Source organism: Pogona vitticeps, chromosome 2, assembly GCF_051106095.1.
Source record: "Pogona vitticeps strain Pit_001003342236 chromosome 2, PviZW2.1, whole genome shotgun sequence".
Classification (NCBI taxonomy): domain Eukaryota; kingdom Metazoa; phylum Chordata; class Lepidosauria; order Squamata; family Agamidae; genus Pogona; species Pogona vitticeps.
In genome coordinates, this window is record NC_135784.1 from 124350393 (window position 1) to 124365600 (window position 15208).

Here is a 15208-nt window from a genome sequence, read left to right on the forward strand (position 1 = left end):
AAAACCCTGCTGAAATAATAGAAGGAAATGAAACAGCTGATCTAGTCACTATGAGGAATCCTAATAATCAGTCTTTCATAAAAGAACAAAAAGGAGACCCTACCTTAAGTGAATGGTTAAGTGAATGCTCTAGACAACCTAAGAAAGGGCCCCTGACCCCTGAAAGATACTGTGTGAAGGAAGACCTATTATACAGAGAGGTCCTAGTGAATCCTAAGAGGGGAGGGGAAAGCATACATAAACAACTAGTGATTATTTTCAAATATAGAGAAAGAATTATAGAAAAGGAACACAAAGACATATTTGCAGCCCATCTAGGGATCTCACGAATTAAGCAAAGGATTGCTCAAAATTTCTATTGGCCTGGGATGGAAAAGCAGGTCACATTATATTGTCAAAGCTGTGACACCTGCCAAAGACAAGGGACTCCGCATGACAAGGCCAAGGCTAAGCTGTGTCCTTTACCAGTCATATCGACTCCAGTTCAAACAATAGGCAATATCAGAATTCCATGCAATGTGCCATGCACAAAACAGGAATTACATGGGCTAGTGTCAGATTTTGGCAGGCAGACAAAACAACTTCTGGAAATGGTATTTTATAGAATGTGTGGACTGATAAATCAATTCTTCAAAACCTTTAGTCTTCTCTTCGTGAAATTATTTGAAACTGATTTAAATAAGAGTTCTGCAAAATAAATTATTTCAAGAGTGTTGGGGAATTCACATTGAGCATGAAGCCAAATGGCTAAGGACTTCCATCATGTGCAAACTAAGAATCAGACCACATCAATCACTAAATGAGGGGACTACAAAACCTGGATTGTCCAGCTGGCTGGTTTAACATATCAAGTTTATTTTACAATTTAAAATAAGTTACAGTTTATTATATTTTAAACTAAACTGATTCACATGCTGATAAGAATGTCCAGTGACAACAGTTCTTGGAATGACTCTCAAAGAATAGAATTTCAAAATTTTGCATTTGCAGGTGATAATGGCAGAAACAGATTGCGATATCTGTTGCCATTACGCTTGAAAGCAGAATATGACCTCTTCTGAACTTTTATTGTGTAATGAACCACACATCTCTCTGTTTTTATCTAAAAGAAAATGGTTGTGTAATTTGTACAAAGTACCACCAAGGCAGCTCCAGCTTGATCCTGGAGATAAGCAGGCGGACATATTCAGCAATAACTGAAAGAGGCTAGCAGCAACAGAATGACCAGGCACTGTTCATTCTGAAACTGATGACCCAGCAATACACCCCCTTCATTAGTATTTTCTAGACACAACCTTAGTTGGGACACAGCAAAGAAATACAAGATACTAATGCATTATATCAACTTGCACATATCTTGGACCTGCATAAATTATCTTTCTCCTGGTAGGGAAACACTAAACTCCATCTTCTTTTCAATCCTCAGTCTTTAAAAGGAGTAAAGGAACAGATTCAGGAAATAGGAACGACCCAACACAATGAATGAAAATGCTATAGAAATATTCATTGTCAGCATCAGTTTATGAACAAAATGCCTTATTCTGATATGAAATGGACCTTTGTCTCTGGTACTACATATCATCCAAACATGAACTGGGAAATTATTTCAGAATACTGGCAAATTACAATTCAATTCAGCCCCAAATGAAGTCAGCGCCCATCCAGGGCTTTGTCACGTGCTATAACTGATTCATCAAATTTGATCATGAGGGTGGTACCCTTATGCCAATGGGCTGTGACTTTGGCAGGAAAACCACTGCATGTCAGCATGGCCTCCACAATGCCAGCTGTGAAAGAGGCACAGTTGAGTGTACTGTTCTCCTTGGGAACTGAAATATAAGTATTGATGAGAGGTTCCTTCTCAATGATATAGTAAGTCTTGTCATCATCATTGGCTTGCTCCAATTTGTCTGCTTCCTTCCCAAAGAGAGCCTTCCACACTGTCACCTTGATGAAGAGCAGAATGTTGATGACCTTGGTTTCGCGTTTACCATTTTTCTCTCGCATCACCAGCACATCCAAGATACGGGCTCCCACCTGCTGCCCTAGCTCAGAAAGTTTGTTCTGAAGCTCAGAAACAGAGTAAACCCTGTTCTGACAGTACTGCACAATCTCAGAAAATAACAGGGAGAAGGCACTGAGGCTGACATCCGTCTTGGGTCGTGTGAGTGACCGCTCAAGGATAGCAGATTTTCCACGAGTAAAACGGGCATCCATAGTGCTGCAAAGAAAAAGTTATGGAAAATAAGATGTTGTCTAAATCAATAAAACTGTACAATAATTTACAATAATTCACAAAACTACAATAATTGCACAATAATTTCTAAATACTATTTATTTTGCAAAAGATAACAGACATTCTTATGAATCGTGAATATAGCCATTGACAGTCTAAGTCTAAATGACTACTATCAAAGTTTTATAAGATACTTTAGGCTAGTTTTCATGCCTTAGCCTACCTTAGTAGACTGATTCTTGCTAAAGTCAAAAGTGAAAAATTGTACAGATTTAAGCCATTCTGAGCCTCCTACAAAAAGTACTAGATGCAAAGTACATAACTATGCAAGATAAAGCTTGAAGGAAAGTGGCAATTAAAATGGTCAATAGATTAGAGCTCCTTTTATACAAATCTTATGTTATAAGGCAAGGCTATAACATTTGACCATTTTCGTTGTTGTGTAGTTGTTAAGTCATGTCTGACTCTTTGTGACCCCATGGAACAGGGCATGCCAGGCCCTCCTGTCTTCTACTGCCTCCCGGAGTTTGGTCAAAGTCATGTTGGTAGCTTCGATGACACTGTCCAACCATCTCATCCTCTGTGGTCCCCTTCTCCTCTTGCCTTCACACTTTTCCAACATCAGGGTCTTTTCCAGGGAGTCTTCTCAAAAGATGGCCAAAGTATTGGAACCTCAGCTTTAATATCTGTCCTTCCAGTGAGCACTCAGGGTTGATTTCCTTTAGAATGGCTAGGTTTGTTCTCCTTGCAGTCCAGAGGACTCTCAAGAGCCTCCTCCAGCACCACAATTCAAAAGCAGCATTTCTTCGGCAGTCAGCCTTCTTTATGGTCGAGCTCTCACTTCCATATATTGCTACTGGAAAAATCACAGCTTCTACTCTGCAGACCTTTGTCAGCAAGGTGATGTCTCTACTTTTTAAGATGCTTCCTAGGTTTGTCATCGCTTTCCTCCCAAGAAGCAGGCGTCTTTTAATTTCATGGCTGCTGTCACCATGTGCAGTGATCATGGAGCCCAAGAAAGTAAAATCTGTCACTGCCTCCATATCTTCCACTTCTATTTGCCAGGAGGTGATGGGACCAGTGGCCATGACCTTATTTTTTTTTTTGATGTTGAGCTTCAGACCATTTTTTTGCACTCTCCTCTTTCACCCTCATTACGAGGTTCTTTAATTCCTCCTCACTATCTGCCATTAGAGTGGTATCATATCAGAGGTTGTTGATATTTCTTCCAGCAATGTTAATTCTGTCTTGGGATTCCTGCAGTTCAGCCATTCGCATAATGTATACTGCATATAAATTAAATAAGCAGGGAGACAATATACAGCCTTCTTACTCCTTTCCCAATTTTGAACCAATCAACTGTTCCATATTCAGTTCTGTTGCTTCCTGTCACACATATAGATTTCTCAGGAGATAAAGATCATTTCTGAATATGATAGGTAAGAATTCTGGAATATACAGATAAAGCATTTTTTTCAATTATGGCAGTATTGCTCTCATGTATCCAACTTAAGCTTTCCTGTAGATTTCTGGTCAGCTGCTGTAGAAACAAAATACTGTATTATCTAGGTTTTTTCTGTCTTTCAGCATGGCTTTAAAAAAACAAGATCAATTTATTACCACAATAGTGGTAGCTTGGATAGCTTCAACATGACAATTCATTGTCATTATTCAATGGAGAATAAGAATACTATACAGTACTTCCAGGTTGCCAGTTCTAATCACCAGCAAAGTCTAAATATACTGCAGCAGTTCCATCGTTTCCCGTTAAAATTCTTTCTTGTGGGGGGGGGGGGAAGGACATAATGTGGGAAAATACAGGAAGATTAAAAGTAGAAGATAAAGTTCTATGAATGCAAAAGGAAACTGCACAGTGACAAACTTCATCTAAAACACCATTCATCTGTCAGGTTACTACAGTATATGAAGTTGAAAAGAAAAATCCATAATTAGTGCAATGACTTTCGGCATCATTTGCTCAACAACAGGAAGGGAACACCAGCGTTTTCACGCCCTGTCCACGAACTCCCCTGAGGCGTCTAGTCGATCACTGTGAAACCATCTTGGCTAGTCCGATCTTAAGTATTCCCGCTAACGTGCCAATAACAGACGGTACATAGTGACACAGACAGCAAACTTTAAATTACACATTCCTTTTCTTCTACGACAGGAAACAAACAAACAAGGTTTCAGGCCAGTTGTTCTCCGGAAACGGCAGTTCTACGGAACTGCGAGGGATTTCCAAGCGACTCCCAGCACTCCACCAACGTAAACAACACGTTTCCTCAGCAAGCAGCCATTACTGGTGAAGCCAATTTTCAAATCTTGTTTATTTTTATACTAGAAAACAGGTACAGCTGGGCTGCGCCCTCTTAAAAGAGGAAGGGGGAATTTTTCTTCTTCTTTTGAGGAATACGAGCAGTCGTGTCCAAGACTGCCTCTGCAAACCAGGGCGTTACGTTGACTCAGTCAGGCCTCCTTCCCTCGCCCACAAGCACACGCCAGCCCGGCCCAAGCCCCGAACAACAAGCGCCTCGCTCCCCCGCCGACGCCCCTTTCTCTCACCCAGGGCGCGACGTTCTCCCGTCTCACCACTACTTCCGCCTACGAGGCTCGCTTTACGGCCGCTGCAAACGGGGGTGAGCGGAACAAGCGCGTCTGACAGACGTACCGGGAACCGGAAGTGTCGTCGTGGCGATTGGACTGCGGCCTAGCGTTTTTTGAAAAGTGTGCACTTAAGGCAGGTTAAGCGGTGGAGTGCTTCCCAACTGGAGAAACCATAGAAAGCAGCGAATTATCTGAGCGATTTTTAAAAAATTGTCAAATAAAATATGTGCAAATGACATGTTTGATGGTTGCGCCTTACTGCTCTAAATGTGGGTTTGGCTGTTGTTTTTTTACAGCCTTTTAATATGATATTTGTTGGATCCTCTACTATTTGTATCCGTACTGTTCTTAGATTTGAACATTGTCTTTTAATGATCTAAGCCGCTTTGGGTCCTTAAAGGAGAACGGTGGGGTAAAAATATTCTAAATAAATAAAGTTATCAAAAGGTCAGATATCCAGCCCAGGAAGGAAAGGGATTTCTCTATGGTAACCAATTAGTCATCAATTATCGAGTAGATGAAGGACAGCGGGGATTTTTGGCTTTGTCTCCATAACGGAAATTAGGTATACAAACACGTACTATATTGGCATCAGCACCATGTGCGGTATTATGAGTAGAGTGAAGCAAAATGAATGGAGAGGCCATAGTTGAATTTCCTACAATACACCTTGTGCATCTCACATGCCTTGAACACCTTAAGTTTGTTGCTATGAACTGGAAGTGACTTGAGGGGACTTCACCACCACCACCATGTTTTTTAATTAGTCTTAGTTTTGTTTGGATGAAATTTTATGGACAGGGTGGGAACATGGGCAAGTTTCAGATGCAGAACAGTACCAGCTGTATAGGGGGATGCTGAGGCTTCCCTATTGCAGGATGGTTACAATTTTTTTGATTGAAGGAGCAGCTGATTCTCAAGTAAAGACTGAGATGCTATAAAATAAAAATGTATAAGGCTAGACTGGTTATGTGAAGAGAAAGGAAAAGTACATCATTGTTGCTGTTTCTTCACACACAAAAAACAGATTGGAAAAGAAATGCAAGACAGAGAAGATCTTACAGGCGGCCGAGACTTAGGAATTGTGTTGATGCAGCACAGAACCATTGTTGAGTACTACAACATCGAAAGTCAGAATAGTCATGATGATGTCCAACCTTTCCAGTAGAGATGAAACAAGAAGCAGCTTGACTTTATGGCACATAACAACTCCCCAAATTAGTTTACCCCTTAGCTCAGTGGCTTAGGTATCAGGCTGTGGAGCCAGAGGTTGGGAGTTCAATTTTCCCTTCTGTGCCTATGTTGAGGCGATGAGCCACCTCACCCAGGATCAGGAGAATGTGCTGTCCACCTCTCAAATAAAGGCAGAAGCACAAGAGACAGGAGCGATAGAAAAAGAATTAAGACTAGAAATAAAAGAAGAAGTTGAAGGGGGTGCAAATCAGGTGGGAAAGGAGGAGGATAAGAGGGAGAGAGAGGGGGGGGAGAGAAGTATGTCAGGGAAGAGAAAGTAGAGTTGATCCAGGAAGAGCCTTGGACAGCAGAGTAGGTGAAGTTCAAGGTGCCTAGTGAGTACAGTGGTGCCTCGCTTAACGACGATAATCTATTCCAGGAAAATCGCCGTTAAGCAAAAATATCGTAAAACGAAATAAAAAACCCCACTGAAACACATTGAAACCCATTCAATGCGTTCCAGTGGGGTAAAAACTCACTGTCCAGCGAAGATCCTCCATACAGCGGCCATTTTTGCTGCCTGTATAGCGAGGAATCTGTCCCTAAACACAGCAGGGAGCCATTTTAAGTACCCTGCGGCCATTTTGAAACCACCGATCAGCTGTTAAAAAAACATCGTTTTGCAAAGAATCGATTCCCGAAGCAGGGAACCGATCATTGCACAGCGAAAAAACCCTATTTAGACCATTGTTTTGCGATCGCAAAAAGATTGTCGTACAGCGATTTCATCGTAATGCGGGGCAGTAGTTAAGCAAGGCACCACTGTACGCTGAAAAGGAATGGAGGCGACAAATGTACAGAAAGCCATCATACTGGGGGGACTGAAGAGTGAAAACAAAGGAAGGAATATAGGGCGTGGGTAAAGAGAGAAGAACAAAGGAGAGAAAGGCAAAGGAGAAAAATGTACAGTGATTCCAGAGAAATCCCGTGGGCCCAGCCCCTTCAGACCCCAACAGAGAATGATATATGGTTCAACAAAGGGGGAACAGCAGGGAACATCTCATCCACAAACTTGAAGTGGGCTGAGAACACGCCAGAGTTGATGGCTGCCAGACCCAAATAGTCCCAAGACGCTAACAGTATCACAAAGTGATACCCAGTTTTAATAATGCTAAGACTTATGATTTGTTGTTGAAGTTGGATGATGATAAACAAGACCAAAAAAATCAAAGAAGCCATGTTAAACAATAAACCGGTTTTATTAAAAGAATTTGGTGTGACGAATTCTTCTTTAAGCAAAGTAAAGAAAAGGGAGGTGGATGACAAGCAGTAAGATCACAGCCTCCTACGAGGTAGAGCCAGTCAGTATTGCCTTGGGCAACAGCATAGTCCTGGGGTGCCCTCAGAAGAAGAAAACGGTAAACCACTTCTGAGTGCTCTGCCTGGAAAACTCTGAAAAGGGTTGTCATAAATCAGAATTGACTTAATGGCACATGATTATTGTATATCTATAGCTGGCAGGTTGTCCCCTTGTGATCCACATAATTTTTCTCCACTTCGAGTTGGTGCTTTTGTATAACTCTAATGTATCATGGGCCCAAGTGACAGTTAAAACTAAGGAACTGAGGATGTATGTCTTAAACTAAACTTTGGGACATTGTAAATTAAACATCTAAACCTCCAGAAGGGGGTCATCTATGACACTGGTTCTTAACCTTGGGTTACTCAGGAGTTTTGGACTGCAACTCCCAGAAGCCTTCACCACCAACTGTGCTGGCTGGGGTTTCTGGGAGTTGCAGTTCAAAAACATCTGAGTAACAAAGGTTAAGAACCACTGATCTATGAAATAAGGCACAAACATAGTTGGACTAACATTTAATTGATCTTTTGGCAGTCCATAGAATACTCTAAAATTATACCTCCACACCAACTTTCAAATGAATTGATTTCTTCCCTGTCATATTTCTGTATTGTCCAATTATCTAACCCACATATCTGGGAATATAATGGTCTGAATTATGACCTTAGTTTTCAACAGGCCATCCTGCTCCTTAAGGATCATTTCTAGTTTCTTCATGATTGCTTGACTGGGCTGAAATACAGAATATTTTGAGAATTTTTATTTTTGTCATTATGTACAATATGTTATATAGTTCTGTAGTTGTTATTTTTGTTATCTCAATGTTGAACAGTAATGCTGCCATTTCTTTTTTTAACTTTAATTAGTGACCAGATAATTACTATTGTCTGTGAATAATATTGTGTCATCTGTCTATTTTAAATTATTTATGCTTCTTTGTTCAGTGTTTCTTCATTTAAATGTCACTCAATATTTGGTATGATGTGCTATGTACATACATTGTACAGGTAAGGAAATAAAATGCCCTTGTCTGACAGAAGAAGAATCTGAATATCCACAAACACAAGGCCCAGGTGGGTTCTGCATTTGCCAGGTTACATGTTTTAACCTCTCGTAACAAAGGTGATACCCATCAGCCAAGCCAATACCAGTCCAGGCAGAAACTTCTGGAATGCTGGCGAATTTGCAGCCTCCCAGGAAAAAGACAGATGGAACTAATTAGCCGTTAGGGTCAGAGTGACAAGGTATGCATAGGACTTTTAAAGTTCCTGGACTTTCATAATTTGTCAACAATCCCTCAGACTGAATTATGGAAGTGAAAGTCTGGGAATACCAAAAGTGTAATCTCTAACCTTAGCTAGCACTCCACAAGATAACACACGTGCTTCTCTCATGGGAATGGCCTTTCACAAAGTGGTACAGTAACATTGCCACATAGCTAGACCTAAATCCCAAAATGGACCCTGTTAATGTTTTCTGAATCTTTTCGCAGTATATTTATAATACGATCTCTAATGTCCCTTTTTTTCCTAAATCACACTTCAGCATGTGATATTTCTTATTCCATATATGGTAAACATCTTTGTTGTAAATTCTTGAGCATCAATTTGCTTACTTTGGAAATTAATGTAATGATCAGTCATTACAAATTTTGGCATCTGTGTTTTCTGGGTTTGGAATGTGTATTGAATTTCCCATTTGGTGGTATAGAATATGTTGAATGTATGGGGAATGATTATAACTTTGCTAATGATTTTCAGAAAATAACAAGGAAATATTATATAGGTCTCTGTGACTGAGAAGGAATGGGTAAAAGTACAGGCAAATACATTTTTAAAAATCTGTTTTACAGTCACATGAGCTGGAATGAGGTAAGCATCATATTGCATTGTGTGGAAAAGAAATAGGGAAGCTTTTGCTTTCCATAGAATTAGCTGTAAACACAAGGGAAGGGCATGATTTATGGCATTTCCAGGAATCTAGATAGGTGATTGGATAGGTCAGTGAGTTGGTGCCTGGCAGCAGAGCCAGAGGTTGGATCCACAATGTGCCTGCTGGAAGAAGAGCCAATCTGTGTGACTTTAGATAAGATACACAATCCCAGAGTGGTCCCAGCTGAAAGGAATCTCTCTCTCTCTCTCTCTCTCTCTCTCTCTCTCTCTCTCTCTCTCTCTCTCTCTCCATTTGTACCTACCTTTCCACTAAATGATAGCACTCGATGGCTTGCAGTCTTTTCAAAAGAATAAAAACAGATAAAACCGCATACAGCTTTTAAAGAGAGAGAGCCAGAGAAATAATAAAGTAGTATAAACCATTCCCATGGTAAAACCATTAAGATTAAACAAATAAATTAAAATACTGTATATTAGAAACCATTAAAATAAAATAAAAAAGCACAGCAGGTTGGGTTATGCCAGTCTAAAAAGATGTGTTTTTACTCTGTTCTGAGCACGGATTTCTGTGTTAGGAACTCTTCACGCTGGCTGTGAAGCTGTGTTAGGACAGCCTGTGATTTATTCTTTGTGGGTGAATGCAAGTTGGATCTCAGGGATTGTTTTTCTCACCTGCCCTCTTTAGAAACCATCAGATGCTGTTATGCAAAGCATCTTTTACTAACAAAATCTGCAAAAATACTTCAGGATAATATCCCACCTCTGAAGATCCGGTCTCTTCTGCTCTCTGTGAGCTGAGGCAAGAAGACAATGAAGTTTCTCTGTTTTCTTTTCAGCATTTGACTGTAAAATCCACTGATGTTGTGCTGGAGTTGTTTTTAAAAGCAGTGACTTAGATTACTGCAACACTTCACAGCAAGAATACCCTCACTCTTTACAACAGGGGCAGGGATCTCTAAGGCACTCCTGAGGTTGTTGGATTGTCCCTCCCATGTGACCACTGACTAGGCTTCTGACAGTGTAATCATTCAGGTCTGTAATAGTCTGACAGCTGTATTTGGAGGGCCTACCCCCTTTCCACTGAACCATCCAGTGGGGAAGGAGGTAGGCACACAGGCACACACTCTTGCACGTACACACACCTGTAGAAGATTTGCATCTTGCCTTCTACTTACCACAAGAAGGGACAGGGATGACTTGTTTCCTAGCCAGATAACTAGTGAAGCATCAAATTGTTTCTTAACCATCCCTTACAAGTGTTATAGTCACGCGGGGTTTTTAGCCGTACAAATTTCTTTTTACATTTTTGAAAATTAAAAGGAGAGATATAAGAAATAGGATGCCTATAAATAGCATAAGCATGTAGCGAGAAAGTGAAAAGAGAAAGGTGAAAAGCAATTCTGAAATGGAATTTCAGCTAGAAAAGGATGCATAAAAGAGTAACAGACAATACAGTAATAAGAGGAAAACGAGAGAGAGAAACGGCACATTGCTCACTGGCAGGATGAAATGTTAATGGGAGATGCAGAAGAGGAGGACATTGTTCAATTTTGGCTTTGATTCATTTGTGCCAAAGTGAAGAATATGATTGGATGATTTCTCAAATAGTTTTTTAAAAGGAGAGGTAGAGCATTTCACACACACAAGAGGAGCAGTGCAAAGAATATTTGCAGAAGTTCAAAGATCAGAAATATGTTTGGCAAAATCCTGTTCCTTACCATCATAAATCACACTACAGTAGGCCTAATGAAGCAATGGGAATTTGGTGAGTCAAATCCTTCATGAATTCCATTGATCCAAATGGGTCTACTTTAGTTGTAACTATTAGCACTCAAAGCAAAGATAGTATCCCAGAACAGTATCATGAACAGTTAAACTCAATTGTTTAGACTGATCTGTAGTGACAAGGATCTTAGTTTAGAGTTCCATCTTATGGCTGTTTAGGGGTACAACAGTGGTGCTTAGCCTAACCAAACATTGTTCTGTGATTCTCTCTCTGCGCATGTGTGGAATTTCTGGAATGTGTAGAGTACGACGTGTCATTGGCTATCTCTTATCTTTTATGTAAATGATGATTCTTAATAAAAAGACATGCCTCTGGGGAGGAGGAGGAACACATCGTTAACAGGATTCATTGTTAACAGGCAGACATCCTCCTCACCGGTGATATGCTTCATAACTAAAGACTGCCTGTTGTATTCTATCAGAGATCTCTCCCTGGTATTTAATTCAACTATTGGCTAAGGATGGTCCTCAGTTAATGGTTCCCTGGGAATTATTAATTATTCCCTATACTGATCATCCTCATAGGATTGAAATCTGACTTGCCAGCTCTATAATTCTATGATCCAGATTCTCTTGCCTAGTTATCTGGTGTAACATAAACAACATACCTTTTGGAGGCAAATTGTATTAAGTGGAGGTGTTATCTGTTGCATACTGAGATGTTTTACTCCCCATGCACCTGAGCCTGTCATGTTTACACACAACACAAAAACACAAAAGAGGCACTTCCGTTTCTTTTGATATTCTTTTATTTCTTTCTGAATAAAACCTCTCAAACACAAATTATTCATATTAATGAAAGGAGGATGCACAAAATAAAATAAATACATAAGTACTGTATATAAGGGTTTTGGCCTATCAATTTATGTGCGACTATAAGGTAAATGAATATTTTTAGGTAAATACATATTTTCATATTTCCCTTCAGGCATGCAATTCCTTCAAAGCACAGACCTGTGAATGAAGCCCATCTTTACCTCTCAGTGACCAATCACAGAAAAAAGCAAGCTACATGTGGAATGAGACAAGCTTGTGCTAGAACTAATAGGTATATTTGATCTGTTAAGGGACCTCAGTCTCTGATGACATATTAATTATATCCTTAGTTTGAGCCTCAGGTTCAAGCAAAGCAACTATGTTATGTAGTAAGCAATTAAATTAGAGTTTATATTTTCAAACAAGATGGCATTGTCTGTTTAAAAGGGGCAAGGGGAGTACCACAAAACAATCCAGGAGAACATTTTCTTTTGCTGCCACAAGAGGTAAGAGAGTTTACCAAACACTGTTGTAAAGAAAGCAAAGAGAAACTGAAATAAAGTTTTTCTTGTGAAGACAAGATAATAGTGTCAACCTATTATGTTCAGAGAAAAGGTAGAGCATTAACTAGATATAAGAAAAGTAAAAATAAAACGAGAGATATTACATGCTTCACAAAGGTATTAAAGTAAACAAGTTTCCAGAACAACTGCTGGATAGCTCAGGAGTTTAGATCTCTGGCTGCAGGTCAAGAGGTTGGGGATTCAACTCCCCACTGTGCCTCCTTGACAGGGTCTGGGTTCAATAATCCATAGGGTCCCTTGCAGTTCTATAATGATGGTGTAGTGACAATTAAGATGATGGAGTTGCTGGTAGCAAGAAATTTGGGTTGGTGCGTAAATCCTGACCAAGCAGCCTCCTCTTTCTTTGGTACAATAAATATTTGTATATATGAAGGAATAATTCTAGTTGCAGGTTGGTGGAATGTGGGAAAAGAAATTAGGATAGGGAAGAATAGATTGCTCTTGAACAACAAGATAATCGAAGTCTTCCTCTTGGTGGGATCTAAATGTATTCTAGTAACAACAGAGTGGTCTTAAGCCGCCTAGAGTGGTCTTAAGTGGCTAGATAGGTGGGATATAAATTAAACAAACAAACAAACAAACAAACAAACAAACAAACAGAGTTCTTCCACTGCATGAGGTGCAAGAAAGTGTAGTAGGTCCAGAGGCTGGGCTTCTTCCCGTTGAATCCTTTAGAGGCTGGACAGATGACTAAAAATGTTTTTTAAAGGGGCTAAAAAAGAAATGGCTAGAGGCCCACTTCCAGTCTGGAAAATTAAGAATGTTAAAAGTGCAAAGGTTCTGTGACTTATTTTAAAAATGAGTTGTGACTCTTGGGGGCTTTTAAGAGCTGCTGTTCACCATTTTTTGTCATAAAAAAGTGGGAGTAAAATGATCCCAAAAACAGTCTTGGTGGCCTGCATATTCCCTTCCTTGTTCCAGAGTGTCAAACAAAGAGTGCATGGAAATAGTGGAAAAGAGAGAAGAGACAACAATTATCTCCATCAAGTCCACTTTGGTCTGGGTAGTAGTAGCTTTTGACTCTCCCAGTTGGCTTCATCTTTTCTTCCCCACTCCACAGACAGATTTATGAATGTGGAATTATGTCATATTCAGAGATGAGGGAAGTAAAATTTTATGTAAAATCAGGTAGGTTTCCATCAGAGGTGAAGAAAGACATAAACAAGACTGGCTACACCACAGATACTCCAGAAATATGTTGAAGACATGAGACCTGCAGGTGAATGTTCCAGTGTGCAAGGACTCTTAATAATGCCTGGTTAGCTGGGAAATGGCCATCTTTCAGGATATATGGCCTTATGAACCTCTTCCTGGTTTTCCATTTCTGTTGCCAGCCAGTTAGGCCCTCAGCATGCAATCTTCAGTGAGCTGTGTTCTATTTCTTTTTTTAATTTATACTAATGCAAATTTGGGGTTTCCCCAGTCTGTTGATTCCTCCTTATTGTACGCAAATGATGATGTTTTGCAGGTATAAGGAGCTGTATTCAGAAAACAGGGACTTGCCCTTCTTATGCACCACAACAAAATGTTGGGGCCCACAACAAAATGTCACAAAGTGGAGTGCTGCGGGTCAGAATAGGCTACTCCTTTTGTCCTCGATCATGGTTTTTTTATTTCCGCTCAACAGTTAGTCAGCACTCCATGGCCACTGAGCATGCATAATCTTCTATAGGCTGCTTGGGAGTTTCTCCCTCATTTTAGATATTTTATTTCATAAATAATTTTTGCACTTCTGAAAATCCCGGGATTCCTCTGAGCTAGATGATAACTCTTGTGTAGTCTTGCTTTGGCTATCAAAGGATGGTCACTCAGAGAATAACATCGCTGTTGTTTTTGTTGCTGTTGTTTTTGTTAGCTTTATTTATATACCCCCTTTCTCCCAATAAAGGGAGAATGATTAATTATGAATAGATGATGATAAATGTTGAAAGTTCAAGAGAATCACCTGCTTAAGTTCACAGGGATACATTCCAATAAGAACATTCCTAAAATGCTGAAATTCAAAAGTCTTCAGTAAAATAAGGTGGAAAACAGTTCTCCACTGTCATGGAGCAGCAGAAGAAAATGGACTGAAATTGCTAGAAAAAGATTAAGACAGTCTCTTTTTTTAAATCTCGGGATAAGAACACTTTGTACAAAGATGAAAACACAGACAGACTGAAAGATTGGAGGTTTTATGCATTTTCACACAATTATCTAAATGAAAAGAAGGTAGCAAGCAATCATCTTAGAACTGCGGCGCTGGAAGGGACCCTATGGGTCATCGAGTCCAATCATAGCACCTTTAATTAGCACAAAAATTGTACCTGTACTTGTTTTCCTCTCTATGGGGCACCCTTTCCCAGCATGCTGCAGTCCCAACCCTAGTTGTGCCACCACTTCTTAAGGGAGAGTAAATATTAATGAATTCTGATCACAAAGCTCCCACATCTCTGCAGTTTGCCCTTCAAAATGGGTCAGATTTCCAGATCATCAAATTACTGCTCTCAACTAGCACTAATTAGGAGGCAATTTGGATACAGACATTAACTGCTGTAGTGGCTGTAATTGGTCCACCTCAGAGTCCACTAGGTATCTTTCATTATCCCCTGGTAATTATCCTCTCATGGAAACGAATTGAAGAAGTGACTTTCTTTCAGTGACAGAAAAACAGATGGTGTTTGGCATCCACTTCTAGAGCTCTTCCTGTTATGGGTACAGTGACAATCATCAAGATGAATGTGTGACAACTGGCTAGTACTGCAGTAGCCTTGGCAAAAATTGTATCTGTCCAATTGTGAGAAAAGGAAACTAGAACATCAGAGGAGAAAGGCCT

General features: G+C 40.0%; 1 protein-coding gene across 1 annotated transcript; it reads right to left on the bottom strand.

Annotated features, from left to right (window-relative positions):
* Positions 1 to 822: 822 nt before the first annotated feature.
* TRAPPC5 (trafficking protein particle complex subunit 5) lies at positions 823 to 4920 on the bottom strand. The gene is made up of 2 exons (XM_020796321.3): positions 4802 to 4920; positions 823 to 2221 (listed from the first exon to the last, which is right to left on the bottom strand). Exon 2 carries the CDS (start codon positions 2215 to 2217, stop codon positions 1651 to 1653), a length of 567 nt encoding a protein of 188 aa, XP_020651980.2. The 5' UTR covers positions 2218 to 2221; positions 4802 to 4920; the 3' UTR covers positions 823 to 1650.
* Between the last annotated feature and the right edge of the window lie 10288 nt (positions 4921 to 15208).

Coding starts and splice junctions, on each gene's coding strand:
- TRAPPC5 (XM_020796321.3), bottom strand. CDS start 2,217: ATGGATGCCCGTTTTACTCGTGGAAAATCTGCTATCCTTGAGCGGTCA.